General features: G+C 36.1%; 1 protein-coding gene across 4 annotated transcripts; it reads left to right on the forward strand.

Moving 5' to 3' along the window:
* The first annotated feature begins 389 nt into the window (after positions 1-389).
* On the forward strand, positions 390-16,258 carry LOC131537191 (gastrula zinc finger protein XlCGF57.1-like). Of its 4 annotated transcripts, XM_058770490.1 has the most exons (4): positions 4,225-4,507; positions 4,701-4,786; positions 5,636-5,786; positions 14,948-16,258. In XM_058770490.1, exons 3-4 carry the CDS (start codon positions 5,702-5,704, stop codon positions 16,138-16,140), a joined length of 1,278 nt encoding a protein of 425 aa, XP_058626473.1. In that variant the 5' UTR covers positions 4,225-4,507; positions 4,701-4,786; positions 5,636-5,701; the 3' UTR covers positions 16,141-16,258. The 4 variants fall into 4 exon arrangements, with proteins under 4 accessions (XP_058626471.1, XP_058626473.1, XP_058626472.1 ...); XM_058770488.1 differs by adding an exon at positions 390-2,445 and having other exon boundaries at positions 4,424-5,786; XM_058770489.1 differs by having other exon boundaries at positions 4,225-5,137.
* Positions 16,259-25,871: the final 9,613 nt, after the last annotated feature.

Here is a 25,871-nt window from a genome sequence, read left to right on the forward strand (position 1 = left end):
TCAACAAACTCATCTCTGCATATGCTAAGAGTTTGAGTTAATTATAAAGTTCATCTGTGGACGAAAGGTGCGCTATTGAAAACATTTATAACAAATATTGTAAGGCTAACACAAAATATTGCATCAATATAGTTCTAAATATGGACCCTGTCGCAATCACTGGGCCGCTGGCGCTCTGTAGGCATTTTAATAATACATACATTTGTTTATATGTACATTTCTTTATGTATTTTAATAGTGTTGTTCAATGAAACCATATGATTACTCGCTTTTGGTGTTTTTTTAAACCAATTATTATTGCCTCATCGTTACAGGTATTTTAAGTCTATTTTTAAATTTATAAAGTTTAAGCTACTGTTCATTTAAAGGGGTCCTATTATGCTTTTTCACTTTTTGAATTTTAGTCAGTGTGTAGTGTGTATATTTGGGCATAAAAAGATCTACAAACTTACAAATCTCAAAGTCCACTCCAAAGGGAGATATTTCATTTTTAAAAAATCCCTTTTCAAGAACTACATCGTTTGGACTACAAAGTTGTTTTCCTGTATTTGTGATATCACAAAGTGGTCCATTAAAAATAAATCCCACCTACTGAAATTCGAATGGTTGGGGGGTGGGGAAAACGCTTGAGCACTGCACGTTTCAAAATTGAAACCCGGTGCGGGTGTTTTTATATCACTGTATTTCTGAAGGAAACCGACTGTCTTCAGAAAATTATGGATGTCATTTTCATTTCATCTTGCATATAATGTCTGATAAAGCAACGATTGTGAGCGGAGCTCTGCTTTGTGTACAGCGTTACCGGGGAAACCTCGCTCTCTACCACTCTCAACAGCACCTCCTGCTGGCAGAGAATTAATTTGCATATATATGCCACCACAAATAGTGTAACTCTGTGGGACTATAGTATAAATAAATTAAACTGTATAACAGTTTCACTGCAATTCATGTTATAATGTTAGAATTAAAGAACAATAAACATAATACATATTACCATTGCACTTATCTGTACATAGTAAATGCAGTTATTTTTAAGCTGTTGTTGACATCCTATCTAAAACGTGATTTAGCCAAAAATAAAATAAAAACAACAACAATAACATTAATAACACTTTAATATGTCTTGCAATATCCGTGCGTGCAAACGTTCTGCGCGATCCTCTTGTTCAATATTCTGGAGATCTGAATTGATATGCAATATTGATGAACCTGCTGTTTTGGCAAGGGGCGGGGCAGTACTGAAACACCGTCTAAGCTGTTCGCCAATCACAACGCACTGGGACAACTAACCAATCACAACACATTTCGTTTTTTGGAAGGTGGGCCTTCATCAACATCGAGCCGTTTGTGCCAGGCTGGGGAGAAAAGTATTATAATAATGTAAATTATGTGAAAAATAATGTGTTTTTCGAACCACCGAGCATGAAAGCATGTTCTTATGCACCCCCAAAACAAAATCAAGACTTTGTAAAAGAGCATAATAGGACCCCTTTAAGTCTATCTTTATTACATAAAAAAAAAAAAAAAAAAAATCATCAGTAGATCGCTCATTTTATCAAAATAATCGTTAGTGACTGCCCAATTTCAAATGTTTCAAAATGCACCTGCATTGTTTATACACTTCTTCAAAAATTCTATGACCAACATGATGTATTGCAGGGTTCCTTAATTAGTTTTCGCCGAGGGCCGAATTCTGCCAACAATACCAAGCCAAGGGCCACTGACCAATTATATATAAAACTCTTTCACTCTTTCAAGTGTATTATCCCTGTTGGTGTTGGTCAGAGTTTGTTTTCTCTGATTCAACATGTTCATTCGGCATTTGTTGGCTTGTGGGATGTCTGAGTGTTAGCTGACATCTGTCTATGCGATGTAAATTGGCCTTAAAATGTTCACATTACTCCCTTTTTGGACTTAACTGATGAATTATGTTCTAAAAAGTGTATTGTACTGATTAGCCCTAGCTAAAGTGTTGTGGAGGGTTACTTGTACTGTTATTGTGGCATATGCTGAAGAATTCAGCTTCAAAATTCAGAATGACCTAATCATCAAAGTGCATCACTGTCAAGGGCTTCATCAAGTCAGTGTGATGTAAATATCAGTATATTTAGGTGGTAATTATGAAGGATATATTACAATTAATATTTTAACCCTATCAAAACTAGACATATACTCACCCCTCATTAGAGAGCTGCACAATTCTAGCAGCACTTTAACATCGAGTTTCATGTAGTATGTATGCTACCTCCACTGCTGTTACCAGAGACTCAAGGAGAGCCATTACATTGACATCTTCATCACATGGTCTATCCTGAGTGAAAATACTAGAGGTGTCCCTGCCCTGCATGTATGGCTCCAGGAAGTTGAGGATGACATATACTTCCAGCTCCGACTGCCTCCTGCTACCCCTGAACCTGATTCTTTCTCTTCATTTTTCTCTTTCATGTAAGTGTCCCTCAAGTATTTCCACTTTTACTACATTTTTCAACATTTACTAATACATTATTAACCTGAGCTAATACGAAAAATTAGCAGTTTTATTTTTATTAAAACTTTACCAGAACTCGTGTATCACGTCTTACAGTGATAGAATGTCTTTTTGACCAAGACTGGGAAACACTAAACAATTATTTTACATGTACTGACATTATTAATGTGCCCTCTAAGGGTAACTAGTTGTGTTCTTCCCCAGTTTTTCCTTGGATGAAGGAAGGAAGGACCTCCCATGTCTATTTTTTAATTCCTCTTCACAATATTACTGTTTTTTTTTTTTTTGATCAAATAAATTGAGTATAAGGTGCTCACTGCAGAGAGTAAAGTGAAATTATATCTGTGCTAAACTTATTCTTAGCCTTTAACTCAAACACTGGCGAGTGAACTCTAACATTTTATTAGCCAATTACTAATGATAGACATTATTTAGCCAACTAGCTCAAAGTTTAGTCGCATATAAGAGTCAATTATTCGCTAAGTGAAGTGTTGTTTATAAAGCCAACAAGTCTAGAATCACAAGGCTCCATGAAATAAGGCGCCAGATGGCCATAAACATTAAAAACCAACCTCTTTGGCTTATTTTCTTTCTTCTAATAACACTGAAGCCAACCTTTTCATGCTGTGCAAAAAGCTCTAAAAACAGAAGGCAGTATATTCACCTTGGCTTCCAACGTTTCTGGCATTGGATGCAAGAGCGTTTCTTTGTCCACAAACATTAACAGCAATTCCTTGGAAAGACCTGGAACGCTGAGAACACACAATGGCACACTAAATGACATGAAATTATCATACATTTCCTCAGACAAGACACCCATAAGCACCATTTTCTCTCTGTAGAGTGTCAATTGGTGCAATTCTGTGGCCTTCCACCAGTCTATTCCAAGGCTTCTTAGCAAACACCTTTGGAGTGGATGGTTTAAGTGCCACGAGTTTAACACGGACTTCCTTGACTTGCCTGGATGACAAGCTTAACTTGCTCAATTTGCTGAGTTGCATGGCAAGCAAGCACTTGTGATTTAAAAAAATCAAAATTAAACACATGATTAAAAAAAAAAAAAAAAACGATTCAGGAGAAATGGAAAGAGAAGTATTTGTTCTTGTGAGATCAACGGCAGACCGGTTTGTTTCATTTTGCTCTCAACCCATGGCCGTGCTACAAGAGTGCAATATTAAATGGCACTGTGAGGCACACACAAAGAAATATATAATATAAATACACTGGACAGCTCAGAATGGAAAAAGTTAATGAGCTAGCATCAGCTTTGAAAAAACAGTAATGAATCAACACAAAGACTATAGGGACTGATGAAGCTGTAAATGACATCTATTTGATTGCCATTAGCTGGGTTTCCATCAAAAGCTACGAATATCTTTTTATCTAACTAGTCAAAGTGAACAAAATTGTCACTTCCTGATAAACTGGCACTAAATCTCACTGAATATAATAATTTCCATATAGAATAAATTACTTGTGCCTCAGAGTGAGCAGACAAAACACAATAAATGCGGTCATTGATTTTTTTCATGTGAATGGCAGCTGTTTGTGAACACAGTCATGTAAGACAGTTCTAGGAGGCTATTATACAGAAATACTTTGATGACAGATTTTGCTTGGGCATTTAAGAATGACCATGACAACATTTCAGATGCTGTACAACCAGATTGGTCCGCTGGTTAGTCAAGTCCTTGCATGTTTGTTGCTCTTCTGTTGGTTTTGATTGCAAAAGCATCTGCTAAATGACTAAATGTAAACACTGTCGCAATTAAAACACTGTAATGTAATATATATATTACAGAAACCCTGTAATATAGGTACTGTATCAATAACATCTGAATTTAAGTTATAAGTGGACAAAACAATCTCTATAACAGTCTACATAACTGTTTTCCACAGGAAAATCTAGTGAATTTAATGCTGTGCACTTTAAAGGTTTGGTGCTGCACTGTGACAGCAAGAGGAAGCTAAAGATGTCTTCTGTCATACCAGGAAAACACAGTATAATCAGCACAATAAGTAACACATTTCCTATTTATTGTTGCATTTGTTTGTTTTTGAATAATCTGTGGCCCTAATTAATATTTATTTTTATTGATAAACTTTGCTATAAATGGTTTCTGGATTTAAACATGACTGTTTCGACTTTTAGAAAGAATCTTAAACGCTAAATGTGCTACACAATTCATTGTATAAACTTTTGACATTTTAGCTCAGTTTGGACAGGACTTTTATTTTGGTGTGTTGATGTGACGTCACAAGGCTGCGCCGCGCTCCTGCGTCTGTGATTCAAGAAAGGTTTGTGTTTAAAAGTTTTTAAATCAACGCTAGTCGTGCGGGCTATTTTCCAGCGATGTATTTGCTTTAATTATTATTTGTAAGACTGTAATGATTTATCTGACGTTAATGTGCGTTATTTGTGAGAGTAAAAGAAAAGCTGCTCGTGAAGCTGTCAAACAGTGATGGAGAATCCTGTGAAAGAAACATTAGATCGTTTTCATCTGAATATAGATTACAGTTCTGTGGAAATAGCTTTATTAATTTTTCTCTTTTTTTCTCTGTTCTTCTATCTGCATGTCACCATTTCTGGTCATTAAAATGAAATTCAAAGTAACGTTAGCCCTGAACCAATCTACAGCTTTACTGTAGGTAATATAGTTAATATAACTACAATATAGATGTTAATAATATAGAGCTAATATAGATGTCATGTCAAAGAAAATGTATAAAAATGATTTGTTTTGGAAAATCTCTGTGTAAATGTGACTCACAATGCTATTTTGCCCATTTCCAAACATTTTATTTTGATTTTGTAACATATTGAATAAATAAATGAAGAAAATCCCTAGATACTGTTAATTTATTGTATGTTTGGGATTCCCTTTAATTTATGAAATGTATTATTAATATGTTAATGTTATTGTTGTTGTTAATATTATTAATATTAAGTCTTTAATTGGTTTTTATGTTGTCTTAAGAAGTAGTAAGTTAAATGTTTAACTTGTTTTAATTTATTTTATTTTATTATTATTATTTTTTTTTTTTTTTGATAATCAGGTTATTTAGGGCCATTAACTATGACCCTGACTGACTCCCTTACAAGTGTACTGACTACTGAACTTTTTTTTCTCATTTTAATCATGACAGATTGTCCAAACACACAGAAAACTCCTGCTGAAGTATCTGAGATCCACGTGAGACACTATTATAAAGATGGCGTTTATTAAAGAGGAGAGTGAAGATATAAAGATTGAAGAAGTATTCAGTCTGAAACAAGAAGATGCTGAGGAACAAACAGGTTGGTTTTCATTATGAAAGCTGAACTCTGTCATTTGATTAAAATGCCAGCCTCTAAAGATATGAATGATATTTTTTGAAGAATGTATTGAGTGGTCTAATTTAAGTGGTTTTATTATATGTTTAGGTCACATGACCAGAAAAATACTAATGCTACCTTCAAATGCAGCTGAGATGTTACTTCCATTTGTCATGCATTAAATAAAAAATAATAATTGAAATAATACATATGGGTAGTTGACAAATAGGCAGTAAAAATGCTTTTTTTGTAAAAGACCTTTTTTGAAAAAGAAATGTGTATATATTTATGTAGAAAATGTATAGGTTCACTAACTTCGTCAATTCTTTCACTGCTTTTTTTTTTCCAATGAACTGTACCATAAATTTGTCCTATGGTGTGACATAGCAAAAATTAAGAAAAAAACTCATAATAATCATAGACTGGCTGGGTATCGATTTCGTATTTCGATTCGCAAGCTCTCGATTCGATTCTCGATTTTTTGATTACATTCAGTGAATATAGTTTTAATACAAAAGCTATTGATATTTCTAAAAAATGAACAGTAAACATCAGTTTAAAAATGGTGAATTAATAAAAAGAAATTAAGAACCACAGGCCTGTATTTTAAACCTATTCTTTTTTTGTACAGGGTCCAATAATAGGGCCCTATAAAATGTTCTTAATTTTTCTGGTAATCAGATGAAGACATAAAACATTAATTTAATTTATCCTAATCAAATGAAAATGAAACCCTTTTATTTTTTCGCAAACAAAGTGCTGCACAACAGAGGTTTTACTTTTAAAATAAAAAAGAAATGGGATTATTCCTTTAAAAATAAAAAAAGATTTATTCATATTTATTAGTAGTAGTAGCATTGAGTCTTAAGACTGCTCTTAACGTTAAACTAAACTTTTATTTTGACAGGTTGCCGTGAGGAACTTGCAGCTGCTGTGAATCATGTGATATGACGGTAGTTTTCTCAAATTAAACAGTAAAATGCTCATGAAATGACTCTCAGAGTGAGACGGCAGAAGATGAAAACACCACGAGCGTCGTCCTAGCTTTAGTGTGTGTGTAGTAAACAAAACAGTGTGTCGCGCCATCCGCCGTTCATTCATTCATTGCGGAAATTATGGCGCCTTATGCATGATATCAAATGCTTCCACAGATTTATAGTATTACTACAGCATTTCACCTGAGCATTACGAATCACACGTATGGTTTTGTTCTTGGTTCTTGTCAACCGTATCTCCGCCATGATATGCGCTGAATGAATGACAGGCTTTCTGTTGTAACATCGCGCATTGGTAAATAAGAGGGTGACATCTAGTGGAGAAGACTAATGATAAGAATCACATTAATCAGATCTTGTTTTAAATGTGTGCTGAAATAAATACCGGAAAAGATCGATTCGCGGCTTTTGAGAATCAATATCGAATCTACGTCATTAAAAAAAACGCTTAATCGAAAAATCGATTTTTTTTTTTTTTGCCCAGCCCTATTGTAGTGTTTGTGACGTCACTCGTAGGTTTCTGAAGAGCATTTTTGAAGCCTAAAGTGGGCGGAGCCAACCGCCACCATCTTGGCAGTGCATCACCGTGCGTCACTCCCAGATAATTGAAAATGGGCAAAAAGCCGGGACGTGGGTTACGCTGAGGTGCCTGGTTGCTGAAACCACACCTGTCTATAGTGACTGCAGCAGTGCTGCCGTGCAAAGACAAAAAAACATAACTTCGTTTTTGGGCAAAATTTTGGGACATTCATGACCTCCTTTATCATGTGTTTAAGTATCATGGAGAAAAGCCCCGGAGAAACCAAGGCAGAACACAGTATAACATCAGTTACAGCTCTTTGATTTTGTTTTGAAAGCTCAAATTAAGTTACGGTGCTCTGCATTTGTTTAGATGTTCGTCAATACTGTGCCAGCCTGGAGTTATAAGGTATTCTGCCTTTGTTTTACTGTCCATTAAAAAGGGTTCGTAGGGGTGCTTGATTTCTGTGAAAATGCTTGAATTTTACTGTAGTGTTTTCAAGGTTTGAAAAATGCTTGGATTTTGGATAAAGTGCTTGAAAATGCAGTTGCATTGGTTTCATAGTAATTCGCTTTCTTACTGAATAGTTAGTTTTTTTGTTTGTTTGTTTTTTACATAAAATAAGCCTAAAACAGCTCCGCTCGAGTCTGCGCGTGGTTGTAGTGTGATCTTTCTTGACGCACGCCCTCTGATGGAACAGAGCGGGAGATAAAAACATGCCGGGAGGTTGCTGCTTCAGTCAGTGATGGCTTGAAAAGTGTTTATTGCGGCATAAGTTTAGATCTGCTCATACGATTTCTTTATGCGCATTTTCCCCCAGCGTTGAGCATTATAACAAATCACACACGGTGTTGAGCGAAAATTAGTCACCAGAAATCTGCAGAATGCTACAGTTGTGTTCAGATCATTGAATGTATTGTGCACTCTCTTGAATACTGTTGATTCGGTTGGCGATTCTCGAAGGCGATTCGGTTGTGCACGTGGGTGGCATGGCAGGGGAGCTTTGCTCGTTGGGCATCGGGTCCTCCATATAAGTCAAGTTTACAGGCTCAGAGCAGTGCAACTCTTTAGGTGTGTTCGAGATGCACTACACTAGCCTGCCACCGGCTGGCGAGAGTAGCTGCTTGCAGTCGGGCGGAATTAAAAGTGGAGACTAATGATAACATTTCCTTATATTAATATTGTTTATTTCTTACTCCTTAGAAATAAATCAGGCTCTTAATGATTTAATCTATGCCATCTTTTGGAATATCTGAAGGCCATGTAGCATAGTTCTTAACTGTAGAATTTGTTATAATAAGACTAGTTTATTAATCATTACCAGGCCAATAATGACTTTAATTAATCATTATAGCATTTGTTATGAAGAAACAACTGCCTGCACATTTAGAACCAATAGCTACAACATTCCACAGTTGTAATAAACATCTATAGGGAAAAATCTATTCCCTTAACAGATTATCAAATATAGATTCTACAAATTAGACAAAATTTTACACAGTAAATAAGCCATAAAGTGGTCACGAGTAGGCTATAGTTTTAAAAAGATTTTAATATATGTTAGTGCTGGTTCAAGACTTTTCTCCTCTTTTCATCAGTCTTTTTTAGTTTATTTGCCTTTTGTAGATACTGTTCGACTTTCTCCATAGCATTTTAAAGTGGCTGTTTCTCTAAATAATTCAAATAGATCACATATTTAACCATCAGCTTCGAGATAGGAATGCCTCGCGGAAATCTCATCACACTTCTCGAGCGCGCCGGTAAACGCGCAGAGTATACAGCGATTCGTGCGCTGCTTGTGAACTGCGCTTCCGTGATAACTGCTCCGTTCGGTTCGTAAGTAAAGTTAGTGCTCATAAAAGCGCAGAAGGCACAATTCAAATAATTAATTAATAGCCTGATTCGATGTTTCCATTAACCATGGTATAAATATTGGGGGGGTTGTACTTGCTAGTTTTGGTTATTGGGGGGGTTATATCCCCCCCACAAACTACACCCCCGCTTACCCCACTCTTTCAATCGGTCATACTTCCACAGTAACTTGAAGTCCATTTTAGGAACTGTGGGGTCATTCATAAACACAAGCCAAGACCAGACGTGGGTCACTTTCATCTTACAGTTCTGGATTTGACGTCTCCTCGAACCTGAGCAAGTTATCACGTGCACCACTAATGTCCGTCTTGTCCGTCTTCATCTTTCTTGTGATTTTAGCACCAGTTTGTTCATCATTCACTGCAGTAGTTTCAAGGGTGCACTTTTTTTTTCTTTTACTCTGTAATTATGGGTTTTAGAATGTAGCGAAGTGCAATACTTCAAACAAAGTATTCTTAAGTAAAAGTAAAATTACAGAATTACACAGAAAAATGCTTGTAAATGTAATTAGTTGCTTTCCACCTCTGGATATAAATGAGAACCACAAATACAACACTCTTCAGTCTCACTATAATAGTCTATTTTTTCTTGCTGAATCTGGTTCTGAGTGAACATTCACTGAGGTGTTATGATCATACCATTTTGGCTATGTGGGGGTGCTCAAATGTCTGATTTAACATCGAACTACTGGTTTTCTCCCAATAAGTTAATATACAGCCTGTCAAGATAATGCTGTAAATAAGAATCTGAAAAGAAGGAAACATTAAACAAATATTTTAACGTGTGTGAATAAATCACCCCTATAGATTTAAGTTTCACTTTCCATAATCCGTGACCGACAGAGGAGCATTTTGGTGGCATGGATTTAAATCTTTAACAAGACTCAAACTGACACAGGCAGAGTTAAAGACTGTATTTTTTCGATCAGGTAGGGTACAAGTGATTTCAAAACCTTTCAGCTGGTTTATATATATATTGTGTATTATTTATCTCGTATAAGATGCATTTGGTTGAGTTGTGCTGCAGTAAAGTGCTTTATTGTAGTACTACGGTGATTATCTCTTCAGTGCACGCGAGCAGGACAAACAACAATGCAGAATATTAATAACTATGACTGGGACTGTCATACATAACATAATGAGAACACTATTATAATAAAACGCTGTGTAGAGTTTAGTTGGCATGTTTCTACACGTTGTTGCCTGAAGAACGCATCCACAAAAGGAGTTCATTCAGAGACGTTAATGCATTCGGGGTGTTTTGTGCAGATAGCCTATAAGTCGTAATATTAACGTTACATTGTATAAATAATGAAGCATATTCTATATGAGTTAAATCCCATTGATTAAAAACCTGCTATCAAATGCTTCATTCTACTGGTCATCTTCAGCGTGCACAGCTCAAAACAGAAATGCAGAACATTAATATTCTGTCATATACATAACGTTATAATAAGAGCACTATTGTAAAAAATGTTGTGAATTCTTAGGGTTTCGCTGACGTTTAATACTCTTTTAATCAAAACATAAAACATTATTTTTGTATCTGTGAGGCGTCTGTAACAAATTTTCCCTGTGTTAACATCAGTAATTATGACTGTCGAATATCTGACTTGACTCCCCAGCCAAGTCAACCCCCTAGTAATAAATAATATTTATTTATTTATAACATAAAAATGGCTCACTATTTGGCAGATATTGCATTAAAGTAGCCCTTTTTATTCATACAATTTTAACTGTTCATCAGTAGTTTATGCATTTGTAAATTGGTTATTAGACATTAACTTACAATTACGACTTGCAACAAGTCTCAGTTAGCCTAACGCAGTACACGTAGCAAGGTTTTTTCAAAATTATATAATAAATAAAAAGAAAACAGAATAGAAAAAGAATAGAGCAAGCTAGTGTTAGAGGCCTTTTTTTTTGGGCTGGAACTGGCTGGAAGACCTGCCAAGAGAGCATTGCAATAGTCCAGCCTGGACAGGATAAGAGCTTGAACAAGGAGTTGTGAATCATGTTCTGAAAGAAAGGGTCTGATCTTATGGGGGTCCATAAAGTGCTGAAGGAGGATTATGGCCTCAAAGATCTGGTTCTTATTCGGTGCGTGTGCCACTCTCTGCAGCTTGCTGTAAGTCATGCTAATGACACCATTCCCCGTAGTGTTGGAGTACTTGGGACGAGAGACTTATAACTGGTTTTCAGTGTCTCCAAAGCGCAGGGAGGTCTACAAGGCCATATATGAGACCATCAACTGTGGGGAGAAACCTTTACAGATAACAAAGGTGTGTGCCACACGTTGGCTGTCCATTGAACCCACGGTTTCACGCATTTTGGACCAGTGGGAGGAGCTTCGGCTGCATTTCGCAGTCACCAAGTCCAGTGAACACTGCTACATGGCTGAGGTTTTATACTCCATGTACAGTGATCCTCAAAACATATTGTATCTTACTTTTTTGAAGTCAGTGCTGGGTGAGGTACAGTTGGCCATCAAAGCTTTTGAGGGAGAGCAAGTAGGCTTGGTTAGCCTGATCAATTCTGTGAGCAGCAGGGTGCTGAATCCACTGGCAAATGTTGATGTACTCAAAGGGCCCATAGATGGATTCATCAGTCCCAAACGTACTTTGGCTACCTTTTTGAGTCAAAGGCAGCTGAGCTCCACCTTGCGCCTGAGGATGAAATCAATGTCCGAAAGCGGTGTGTAGCCTTCACCATCTCCCTCACTAAAGAGTTGAGGTTGAGACTGCCGGACAACATCAAAGCATTGCAGTTCATGTCAGTTTTCAATGTGGAGGAAACTCTAAAGCACAATAAGAGCCCTGGAGAAATAGAAAAAATAGCCAAGCTCCTTGGTTACTCCCCTGCAGAGATAGACAAGATTGTCCAGCAATGGCGTGCCATCCATCTTCGTAAATGGAATGAGACAAAAAACACACTGGGCTTCTGGAGTGAGATTAGGAAGTTCAGAGATGCAGCTGATATCAACCCATTTCAAGAACTTGCCATGGCTGCTGTGTCTGTGTTGCCTTGACCAAAATGATGAAGAACCACTCTTTCTGTGAGCTTGCTCAGCCTTGTGTGTGTGGAGGGGGGGTCTGGGGGGAAAAAAAACAATTAACCTAAATTTAGGGCCAGAGTTTGGTAGATTGTTAATGTAGATTGTATTCAAAAATGTTAAAAATGTTATGGTTAAAATGTTCATGTTTATAAGCCTCTAAGTGGACCATAAGTTTAAAAAAAATAAATAAAAATTAACAAAAATAAAAAACTAACTCCGCCAGAGTGTCTCTTGTGGGTCACTTTTGCCGGTCCCAAGCCCGGATAAAGGAGGAGGGTTGGAATTGTGACATTAAAAATTAAAAAAATTAAAAGATTTCTTAAAAAAACAAACTAAAGTTAACTAACTAACACTAGCTTCTATATTCTTTTAGTATTCTATTTATTTATTATACAATTAACAAAAGCAAAAAAGGCCTCTAACACTAGCTTGTTCTATTCTTTTTCTACTCTATCTCTTTTCATTTTATTTATTATATAATAAAAAAAAACTTGTTACGTGTACTGCGTTACGCTAACTGAGACTTGTTATAGCACTTGCATATCATTGCTCTTTTTTTTATTTTGATTTGCTTCCATTGTCCTCATTTGTAAGTCACTTTGGATAAAAGTGTCTGCTAAATGTAGTAATAATAATAATAATAATAATAAAACATGAATTCGACAGAAGAAAGTTCATTTGTATAGTTCTAAACGTATTTAGGATGTTTTTACTCACTTTGTCTTCACTGTCCGAGTGGCAATGACCATGAATATTAAGTGAGTCTCACCTGAGAGACAAAGGGCCCGCCCCTAATGGCCCATCAGTGTGACTGTGACTCTGAGGCAGGTAAGAGAGAATGTGAGGAGATTGAAAAAAAGGTTTTTTTTAATTATTTGTATTTTATTTACAACACAGTATAATCAAAACATACATAATGAAGGTCAAAGACACATTATTGTGCACACTGATCTAACCACAGAGATGTGAACAGACTTTGAGTCATTCCTGCAACAGATTCTGTTCAACAAGTGAAACAAGTAAATCATACCTGATATTTACGTGTTTTATTTAAGTGTTTCTACTTCTTTCCATGGATTCAAGAAGAAAAAAAACATAATCAGTAGTCAAGGAGCTTGTTTTAACATAGAATATCAGTGTAGTTGAACATCTGATGTTGGTGCAGCGCTCTCAGAGGAAAACAGTTTGAAGAGACATCAGGATTCATCTGGTGCTGGTATCTGATTCAATAAAATACAAACAAAAAAAACATTTGTGAGCATGTTGATATCAGGAACATTTGTATATATATATATATATATATATATATATATATATATATATATATATATATATATATATAGGTTTTGTAGCCATAGACTCACACATGCTTTGTACTATCATTAAAAAAAGAGAAAGAAATCTTATATCTGAGAAACTAATTATTATTGTTTAGCACGTTATTAAAATCAATTTCTGAACAGAGTAGGCTATTAATAATAAACATGTACTAAACATACTTAGACTCGTAGCATTCATCATGTTACAGTGTACACTCATATTACTTTTATTGTTTTATATAGAGCATGAAAACATCATCGCGCCATAAGAAATTTAAATACAATGAATTGCCCCTCATATTAAAAATGTTTTACACGATTTCAAACATTGTAGTCAGGAATTATAGTTTGGGAAAAACCCAACTTTGGTTTTGTAGTCATATAGTCTAGTATGTATGATTTTATAGTAGCCTATGATATGATTCTGTAGCCACAAGCAAGCTTATAAGTACTATAAAAAATGATATTTTATATCTGAGAAACTAATTATTACTGTTTAGCACGCTATTAAAATCTATTTGTGAACAGAGTATTAATAATAAACATGGGCTAAACATTCTTAGACGTGTCACATTCATCATGTTGTTGTTTGGGAAAAACCCAACTAACTGTTAGTAAATCTGTTCAAGTTTATGTCACAATAAAACGTTAACTAATGCAAAAAAAAAAAACATTACGTACTCATCAGATTGATCTCCTCTTCTGGATGAAATCGTGTTATTCTTTTGATGGAAATCCTGCCTTTACTCAGTGTGTCTTCTTCCAGAAACAAACAGTAGCCACGATGAGGATCTCCTCTTTGTTTGTGTTGGGCGTTTGCACGCGCGCACGTCCCACGCGGCTATTTACATATGAATAGCGCGAGCCACGGGATCACATTAGAGATAATGAGTCAGGCGGGACAGACTGAACATCGTGTTGGTTTCATACGGATTACTTCATCACAGAATGTTTGTTTTCGATAAGAAAAAGTATACACTTCAAGCTTTCTATAGATATAACACTCATGTCTCTGTGTTGAGTATTTGCTGAGTTACAGTTCATTTTAGTGACGCGTTTCTAAAAGCAGTTCGTGGAGACGGAGAAGACCGAGAGCGCACCCTGTTTGTTTTATTATTTTTCCAAAAGCACAAAGTTGTGTTGTTATTGTGAGTGTACACACAAAAAAAGTAGACACTTAACAGTTTCGATTGATGTATAACACTTATTTGTATGACCAAAATCAACAGAGTATTTTAGTGTCTTTTGCACTGATCTTAAAAAAAACGAGTTACGAGACAGCCGACCCAAGAGAGTTAAATGTCTAAAAAGTTTGTCTTTTTCTTTGTGAAATTAACCTGGGGTTAACATGTATTTGTCTTTTTTTTTTTTTTTTTGCCTTAGACTTGATTGCGCTGAAAGAGCAGAGTGAAGATCTGAATGAAAACGAAGAGAAAGATCTGATTGAGAAACATCATGATTTCATAACTGAAGGAAAATCGTTTAGTTGTTCACAGACTGAAAAGACTTGCTCACAAAAAAGTGATCAGAAGGCTGGTACAAAAACTCATTTCATTTGCCAACAGTGTGGAAAGAGTTTCAATAAAAAAAGAAACCTTAAAGACCACATGAGAATTCACACCGGAGAGAAGCCTTTCACCTGCCAACAGTGTGGAAAGTGCTTTGCACGAAAAAGCAGTCTCAGGAATCACTTGAGAACTCACACCGGAGAGAAGCCATTTGCATGTAGTCAGTGTGGAAAGAGTTTCGCACATAAAGAAACCTTTTATACTCACATGAGTCGTCACACTGGAGGAAGACCTTACACCTGCAAACTCTGTGGAATATCCTTGAAACGAAAAGGAAATCTTAAGACTCACATGAGAATTCACACTGGAGAGAAACCTTTCACATGTGATCAGTGTAAAAAATGTTTCACACGTAAAGGAAGTCTTAATAAGCACATGAGGATTCATTTAAGAGAGAGCTGTTTTTTATGTCATCTATGTAAAATGGGTTTCAAAGACATGAAACGCCTTAAAAGGCACATAGTAACTCACATTGGACAGAAGCCTTTTTTGTGTCATCAGTGTGGAAAGACTTTCACACATGAAGGAAACCTCAAGAGTCACATGAGAATTCACACTGGAGAGAAGCCTTTCACCTGCCAACAGTGTGGAGTAAGTTTCACTGAAAAAAGAAGCCTTACAGACCACATGAGAGTTCACACCGGAGAGAAGCCTTTTACCTGCCAAGAGTGTGGAAACAGTTTCACTCGGAAAGGAAGCCTTAAAGTCCACATGAGAATTCACAACAGCGAGAAGCCTTTCTCCTGCCCTCTGTGTGAAAAGAGTTTCAGACATAAAAGAACCCTTAATATCCACACGAGAGTTCACACTAGAGAAAGGCCTTTCCCATGTCTTCAGTGTGAAAAGAGATACACAAAAGAAGTAGATCTGAAAAGACATATACAGTCTCATTCTGGCAAGAAATTGCCAGAATGCTCTGAGTGTGGTAAGATGTTTAAAAAAAGGAGCAACTTCAAAAATCATGTATGCCTTCACTCTGGAGAAAGTAGGATACCCTTGGGTTCTTGAAAAGCATGTCAAAGCAATAAATTCAATTTCAACAGCTGTAAGTCTACAAAAAGTCTTAAATATCACAGTGGGGCAAAAAAATAAATACAATTTTGGGTCCCACTTTATATTAGGTGGCCTTAACTACTATGTATTTACATTAAAAAATAAGTACAATGCACTTATTGTGTTCATATTGTATTGTATTGCAGTGTATTGAGGTGGGATACGGGTAAGGTTAGGGACAGGTTTGGTGGTATGGGTAGGTTTAAGGGTGGGTTAAGGTGTAAGGGATGGGTCAACAGTGGAATTATAAATGTAATTACATATAGGTAGTTTTAAAAATATAAGTACAATGTAAGAACATGTATGTACACAATAAGTGCATTGTATCAAATGATTGATTTAAATGTAAGTACATAGTAGTTAAGGCCACCTAATATAAAGTGGGACCCAATTTTGTTCCTCAGTTCAAGTGGCATGTGAACTGATTGTCTTTTATTATTTACTTGAAGCACAAAATAAACATGAATGAACATCAGAACGGATTTCATTTCAACCGTTGAAAGACATCAATACACAACATTTTTCAAGTTTTAGCCTATCAAAGTTAATCTACACTTCTGTCAGATTTGTTTGTCGAGCAAGAATGGCGAATTCAGTGTTATGATTGGTCAGATAGTCTGTCACTCAAGCTCTTTGCAAATGGACAATTGCTAGAGATTCAGGTGTGTTTAAGTGGGCAAGAAGTAATGGGCAAATTTAAATGGCTTGAAAATATTGATTTCTCAGATTGGTTAATTCTCAGTAGCCGGGTTTCCATCCAAAGTTGTGAATTTAACTTATGCGCAAATTTGGAATATCACATAAAACATTTGCGAACGAGCATTGTTTCCATCCAACGAGTCAAAGAGAACAAAATCATCACTTCCTGGTAAACTGGCACTAAATAGCCTATAGAAAACAAGGATAAGCTACTGAATATAATAATTTCCATATACGAACAATTAATTGCGCCTCAGAGCGAGCAGACGAAACACAATAAATGCTGTCATTGCTTTCGGAGGTGAATGCTGCTGTTTGGGAACACAGTCGTGTAAGACAATTATACAGAAATACTTTGATGACAGACTTTGCTCAGGCATTTCAGATCGACCATAACAACATTTCAGATGCTGTGGAATGACATCAGTCCGCTGCTAGTCAAGTTATCCCGTCTCATAGCACAAAGTCACATGACTTGTTTGATGCGCTTGGAGGAATTTATTTGCAAAATGCATTTCCATCTCCCATTATTCGCATTAACCCTTTTTCACACAAGGCAAAAACCACCTCAAGCGAGCGTAAATTTTTTTTTGCGAATTAAGGGATTTTTATTCAAAATTCTCATGCGATACTTCAAAATGCGCATTAAAACAGGGTGATGGAAACCCAGCTAGTGATAGCATGATCAGAATTGAAACTGACCTGAAACAGTCGAGTGAAATTCCACAGGAGGCCCCAGAGTCAACATGTAAATTCAGAGATTCTGTCATTAGATGCCACAACTAGCTCCTAAGTCCTCACAGCTCTAAAACAAAGGATCTTTGTCCCAGACATGAAAAAAACCCTCTTACATTGTCAATTTTAGGCAGTTAACCAAGACAAATGGTCGAAAAACAAAACAGCACATCATGACTCTCACAAGGAAAGTCTCTGGTTTACCTCACCCAGACTCAGACTCCCTCTCAAGAACTTTCGACCGTTTCCTAACCGGACTGAATTCCTCTCAGAATGGCACAGAGACTGGCTTTACATATGTAAAATTCATAAGATCATTCCAAAATGATGCTAAGAAGACCAAACATCCTTCCACTACATTACTCCATATCACGTCTATAATCCATATGTTCAACAATTATGTTTAATCCAAGGTCATTAATACCATTATGAATAACTACTGAATAGTTTAAAGGTTTAACACTTAAAAGCATACCTCAAGTCTTTGGCGACCCGGGACGTCAATTGCTTCCCTCTCACTCCTTAATTTTTTTAGTATTCAACTTTCTTAGTATTCCTAAACATTGTAAATAGTAAATATTGATTTTGAAAATGATAGTTCTGAGAATATTGTTGAGAGAACAAATATGAGCCAAATGCTGAATGTATTGGGGAAATACGTTGACGATGATGGTGATGGTGAAACCATCTGCTCAAATTAAACCCTTCTAATTTTCAAAAGGTAACGAAATATGCTTTATTTTATTATGTTGTAATTGTCAGGAGAGGCTTATGCTATTTCAGCAGTGAGATCTATCCATGTTGGATACATAGCTAAATACATTAATAAATGTAATAATGATTGGTGAAACATCCGTGCATGTAAGCGTTAAGTGTGTTTGGTATGTGTGTGAATCATAATTGATAAATCATGACTGAATTATACTTTGCAAGTGCGGGAAAATAAAGAACATGTTGATTTATGTATGGGGAGGAGAATGTGGTTACACCCTGAACCCTGACAATAGAGCTCCGGAGGTTGACATCACGCAATCTAAACTCTGACATTTTGGCAGGCAACCAGGAGAGCGCTAGAGCGGCCGTAGCATTGGTATCGACAGTTGTAGAACAATTATTTAAAACCAGACTACTTAGATCTTACAAACCTTACACCATTTCAACATGGTGGACATCTGCTGTGTGCCAGGATGCCAGAACATGCAGGGGAAAGCTAGGGTTGCCAATCGCCCCGTATTAGCCGGGTCGTCCCGTATATTGGGCTTAATGTACTGTATGTGTCCCGTACGTGACCTCCTTTGGCCAGTTTCTCAGAAAATCCTAAACATAACTGTTCAAGTAAGGCTGCTGAATCCTCTGCCGGCTGGTCGCTCCCGCTTCACAGCAAGTGGCGCTCGCGCTAATGCCTATCCCGTCCGTGTTTTGACTAAAGTAAATTTCTATTTTCGCAAATACAAACAACGTGATTATTTTTCACGAGTCCAACATCCAGCCGCGCAAGAAAACATGTAATCTAGGCGAGAAGTGATCAATAAGGGAAGCCGTCTTTCACTATTGCAAAATAGAGAAAAAAACATTTTGCATTTAAGTAAGCTTCTTAACCTTGTAGCTTATCTTATTCGTAAAACACACAAATATAACCAATAAAAAAAGTATTGAGCACCAAAAGCAGCCCATGTTAAATCTACAAGTTATCTTTAATTGAAAATATGTATTTTCCTATATACACACATGCGATTGTCCCATAAAGCAAAGGGGAAATCATTTTATCGTATTCCTAAGGATCCCAATAGACGACTGAAATGGTTCACTGCAATAAAACGTGCTAACACACACAACATTTGGGATTAAACGGGTAAGATTTTATGACATTTATCATTGACATTGTATACTGTACTCACTGTGATATAGTTATGCTCAGTGTTGGGGGTAATGCATTACAAGTAACGCAAGTTACTTTTTAAGTAACGCATTACTTTTGAATTTCTAAGGAAATATCTGAGTTACTTTTTTCAAATAAGTAACTCCAGTTACTTTTCCCCCCATTTATTGACTGACAAGTCTCCTGTCGGCAAATTGGGAGTAAACATGATGTTACTGTAGTTCTAGACTAAATGTGAACATGCATTAATTCATCTCACTCACAAAAACAGATTCAGTATTCCTCAAAACTAATAAAAACAGTGAAAAGCAAACTCAGAATATGACGCAAACCTGCAATAATTAAATAGGTTAAATAATACGAATATCCTTTATGTATTTAATCCCGTTTTATTAACCAGTGTCTTTGCTGCTGACCTTTGATGATGCAATTCAACCATACTAATAAGCAGAAATTACTTTAGATAAACTAACATTTGTGCTTTATTTTTTTATAGCTGAAGAGTGATCTTCTCTTGCATGAATGCAATTTTCTTTTAGCCTGAGGTGAATTCATTTCACTTATGGTGCAAAAGAGCTTTTACATTAGAATTTTTTATATTAAAAACAAAGCAGCAAGCCATGCCCAGATTTAAAAAGGCATTACTTTCCATAAAAAGTAACCAAGTAACGTAATTAGTTACTTTTTCAGGGAGTAACGCAAAATTGTAATGCATTACTTTTAAAAGTAACTTTCCCCAACACTGGTTATGCTGGCTACCTGCAAGGACAGCTAGGATTGATTACGTTAGCTAACAACACAGTTGACAACCTTCCAGTGACAACATTTTTACAGTCTATGGTTTTAGCCGGCAGACTCCTGAATTATTTAGAATTAAAATTATTGCATCCATTTGAAACCCTCCAGGCTTTTGTAGGCTTTTAAAGAGTCTCCAGAGTAACGTTAGGAGGGAAAGTTGATGAGGTAGTTGTAGATATCAGGATACTGCAGGTCAGGAAATCTATCCGTTCATTTATTGATACACATTAAAAGCACCCCGGGGGCATTATAGGGATCTGTTATGTTTAATCTATTAAGTTTTGCTATGTATAGGTCTATGTCTTTTGAATTAAAGTGCGCAGTGAACTCTGTTGCCTTGAAACTTGTGCTGGCGCCATTCATTTCATATTCGCTCCCGGCTGTTCTTGCCTGCCAGTATGGTGGTGTAAAGAGAAGTGGGTCACGTGACGTCCAGAGCTCTATAGCTGCATTTCCATTACAGATCTGTGGAAAACTTTTGCAATATTTTATAAATGTTGACAAAAACAAAATGAACCGATATTTTGCGACAAAATTATTATTATTTTTTTCTCTCGTGATAAGTCATTGATGTTGGCAGGTTTATGTATATCACAGCCATTGACTAGGGTGGCTGTGATCAGCTCTGGTGGCGATGTTGGAGCCTTAATGCACCGCAGAGATGTGCAGTCTAAATTATCCAAGAATTAATGGCAAGGAAAAAGGCCCTTATACTTGAGAGCGGCAACATATGAGGTGTTTCTTGGAGGTTATAGTACATTAAATAATTATCATGTTACTTAAGTATGCCAGGTGACCTGTAAATGTGGAAAAAAAAAAAAACTTTCCATTGCAGTTTTGCCAAAATTCCTTTTTTGAATTGCCTAAAAAAAAAAAAAAAAAAATCGTACGAGTGTCAACTTTTTTACAAAATAAGGGAGTTTTTTCAAAATTGGGCATATTTTCAATTTGTGCAATATGAAGGTGGTGTGTTGGATAAGGAAAAATGACGTATACAATATGGTTTTTGATTATGTATATGATTTTTATCTTTAAAATATGTGTGTTTGACATATTCAAATATGTTATGTGCTTATGCGTACGATTTCAGTTCTGCATAACCAAAGTAGTGAGACTTTATGCATATTCTATGTTTTCCATCCACCTGTAACCATATATGTATGTTTTTAAGAAGGGTAGAGTTTTGGCTCTGTAAGATGGTCTTTACAGAAAACCTTTATGCTTTTTATTAACCACTGTCTGGAACTGAAGCCAAGCTGATATTTCTGTCTAACCACAAGTAGGCAATTAACAATAGAAAGAGGATATGAAACCGCTCATATGTATATTTGAGTCAGCAGTTAGACTTTGGACTATGATAGATTTTGCCTTTTATGGTTGGCGTTAGCTTTATGTTAATTGTCATATTTAGACTTTGGTAAGGGTATATAATGTCCGTGCACCCCTCCTTTACTGCGCACTTTTCTCTCCTTTTCTTCTCCTTCGAGACTTCAGGCTTCACTCTTCGGAACTTGGGGCGCGATCTTTAACTTTTATGAAGGTTTTTATTCATTGCAGATTGGTTTGCTCTTTTATTAGGATTTTATTCCTTTTTAAATTAGAGGTGGTATTTTTAAGAAGATATTATTCATTATTAATCCTTGTTATTAATTCAAGATTGAGTTTGCAATCTGAGTGATTTTTACTAAACTATACTAACAGGTGCATATGCCATTTTGCATATGATTATTAAAATTTCATGTTTCATTTTCGAGTTATGTTTGACAGTTATTATTCTTGAAACTTTAAAATAAATTTGCATACTTTTAACTCAGCCGTCTGACTTGGATTGGATTTTTTCGCATCAGAAGGGTAATGGAAACGCAGCTAATGTTTAACTGGTCAATGTTTTTTTTTTTTTTTTTTTTTACTTTTTGGACACTTTTGGACTTTTTTGGCTTGCTTGCTTGCCAGCCATCTACCAACATGAAGAAATAAGCCATCTAGTCTTGCCACACTCTTTTCTTTCTTCTACTTAATTACTTTTCTGTTTATTATCTAATTTTTTAAGCTAAGTTTTGCCACAAAACCATGTCTCCAACTTTGTCTTTGCCTGCCTCAAACTTCAACCAGCCCACGAGACTCCACATCCATCATTCAGCCAACGCCCATCCTGACTGGCCTTCCAAAAACATCACTCCAGACGTCAACAAACCACCCACAAATAAACAAACTTGGAAAACCTTTGAAAACTCCACAGTAGGGAATAACCAACACAAGAAACACAAGTAATACGTCCATACTCTAGCTGAACTGGTACATTGAATATAGTTTCATAGCCTGTGTGAGTGTTTGTGTTAGATTAGTTTACAGATTAGTTTTAGAATTGTTCAGTAAGATTCTCTTGGTATTTAAAGTCGTGTCCTGTGTTTTGTGCTTACAAGTTAATGTCTTAAACTGCTGATATTGTTATTGTGCTAATAAATAGTATTTTCACTATACTTTGGATATTAATATCCATTTCAGAGTTGATGGTTGCGGCCTGTTTGATTGATTGCCGGACAATTCATTTGATCAGTCGTAAAACAGTGATCTGTCAAAATTCCCTATAAATAAATATAATAATTGATTCCCTTTAGGCTAAACAATTTTCTGATTAATGAGACAACAAAGATATGATTTCAGTAGTCCCAAAATTGATTTATATTAGCAGGTACCATTGCTTAATTCTGGGTGTTGCTAATGAAGACCAACAAACTATTGTACAGCTCAATTACAATTGGTTATGAACCTAAGTGCACCATGATAAGAGTGTACAAGGAGCATAAATCTTTGATAGGTGCTTATTTATACAAATAATAAATACTGAAGAACTAGCAGAAAGTTACCATGTGAAAATGAGCTGAAGAATGAATGCTATATCAGATGCAGTTTAAATCAACATATTTTTAAACATCTAAGAAATGGAGATACCTTAAAATTACAAGAAATTGTATTGTGCCATCTCAGGCTATGTAATTTATTATTTTATGACTATTTTTATACCTCATGTTTTGGTATGTTTGTAAACCCTGTTACCGACACAAGCGTTACTAGATACTATAGTATAAGTCAGATGGAGATGAACAGAGCTCAAGACCTCAGAAGAAAAGCAAAATGAAAACCATTATAGAACTAAGTGTTCAAGTCCTTGAAATAAATCAAGCTAACTGGACACATATGTTACTGTTCTTCAAATGCTGGATCCTGGCCACATGTTTCAAAACATTGCACCCCTACAAGAAGAGGAAGACTGTATGCATGTTACAAATGTGTAGAGCAGGGCAACAGCAGAGGCAGTAATTGTTTCATTTGTGGAGAAGAGGGACATAAAGCTTTTGGATGCTGTAATAGGATCAAATGTAAAAGAAGGACTTACCAAACTATCGAAAGAGAGCAGCCAACCTTGATGAAGCAAAGTCAGTGGATAGCGATGCCCAGGACGTGAGTGTAAATGGTGCAGCCTGTCTTCACACACTTAGAAACGTGAATTCAGGACAAAACAAAGTGGCAGAATTAGTTGGAAGTAACTTGACATGGGTGCTCAAGTCAGTATTCTCGACCACAGTTGGAAGAAAACATACTTCGACTTCAAATCTCTGAATGTGCTGGCTGTCAATGGGGAAACTCTGCCCTTTGATGGTTGAGATAAAGTGACTGTGAACTTACATGGCAATAGAAATCCTGACTTGGCGATCCAAGTCGATTTTGACCTGTCAGACTCATTTCTTCTGTTTGAATTTAATCAAGAGAACCCGAAGCTGGATCATCTTGATTTGGGTGATGGCCTGTTGGAAATCTGCAGGACAAAAAGGCCAATAGTACAAGTTCCAGTAGGAAATTACACCAGATATGATATCACCTTGCCTCGACAAACAGCACTTGGAAGCATACAGCCGATTGTAAAAATTGTAGAGATGAACCAAACCGTTGAATCAGCCAGTGTTGAAGTCAGTAGTGCTGATGTATCCAGGGACACATACAATTAATGCCTGAGTACGCCACCTTGGGAATCTCACCCAAAGATTTAACCCATGAGACTTTGCACAAGTTCCCAACCCAGTGGCAAGCGAGATCTGGAGACACAGATGTCACTCAAAAAATACAAAATCCTTTAATAGGACAATATTAAAACAATATAAAAGTTGCAATAGTTTGATAATATAACACATCAGTTCTAAGACAGACTTGCAAAAGGTTGCACAATATTAGCAAATCAAGAAAAAACCCCCCACAAAAACCCCTACAACAACAATGAAAAATAAATTTAATCAAATTAAGTAATTCAAGATAATACAAAAAAAAAAAAGCATATAACAAATAAAATTAACACATGGACTCAATTACAATATAGCAAATACAAAATAAACGGTTACACTTTATTTTGATAGTCCACTTTAGACATTCTACTAACTATAAGTACAGTTGAGGTCAAAAGTTTACATCCCCCTTTCAGAATATGCAAAATGTTAATTATTTTACTAAAATAAGAGATAAACAAAGGAAAGAATTCAAAACAACTGAAATTAAGGTGAGTTCATGCCATATCGTAATAACCGTAATTACGAGATACCAACTTGTAAAAAGCGTTCACGTCCTCGTAGAACTCGTAATTACAACTTGTGAACTGGGAGTTGTACCACGTGACCACTGCACCTCACACGGAACCAGTGAAAAATGGCGGAGCTTTCAAACAAAGCTATCACTGCTCTAAAAAAGAGGAAAATAGATACATATGTAGATACTATAATAAAAAAACATTATGTAAGTGTTCGTTCATACTGTTATTATTTTGTTGTTGTTTGTTTAGGTTAGCAATATTTATCGCTGTCATTAATAATAACAACAAACAAATGGTTTGTACTTATTTTTTTACCTGACACGGTTTCTGCGTTCTGCAATATGTAGCAGTAGCATACAAATGTAATGTTATATGTTTTACAGCTGCCAGTAACATTTTGACGCAGTCGCGAGTTCATTTTGTTGACTGTCGCTAAAGAAACGGATAATCCCCAGTCCGTGAACGTCACACGTGTTGTCATCTCGGAATTACGGTGAATGCAGCATTAGACAGCACTGAGAAAAACAAAGAAAATCAAGAATCAACCATTTTAACGAAGACTACTTTAACGTAAATAAATGCAACACAAAATAGACAAACACGCAAGCTTTTAGAGGCGAACATTCACACAAAAGGACAAGACTCTTTTGGCATGGTTCCAACCACACAACGACACACCGAAATGCAATGAAAGTCGATGTAGAACGATCAATATCCACCCTGTGATCTACACCGAAAAAAAGGAAAACGATTAACGCAAAAATAATCTATTAAACAGACTAGGAAAACAAACACCCACTTACCCAACAGCTGCAGGAGTATATCTGAATATTTCGACTCTCAGACTATATTATATAATATACACAACAGCTGCTACCCTCACGCAAAACATTAACTGAAATAAAACACAGATAGCGACTCGTACTACATCCACAGCCGATAAGCAAACAAAATACATCAAATGCATACCTGGGAAAAGACATTCTCATTCCACTG

Source organism: Onychostoma macrolepis, chromosome 03 (assembly GCF_012432095.1).
Source record: "Onychostoma macrolepis isolate SWU-2019 chromosome 03, ASM1243209v1, whole genome shotgun sequence".
Lineage (NCBI taxonomy): Eukaryota > Metazoa > Chordata > Actinopteri > Cypriniformes > Cyprinidae > Onychostoma > Onychostoma macrolepis.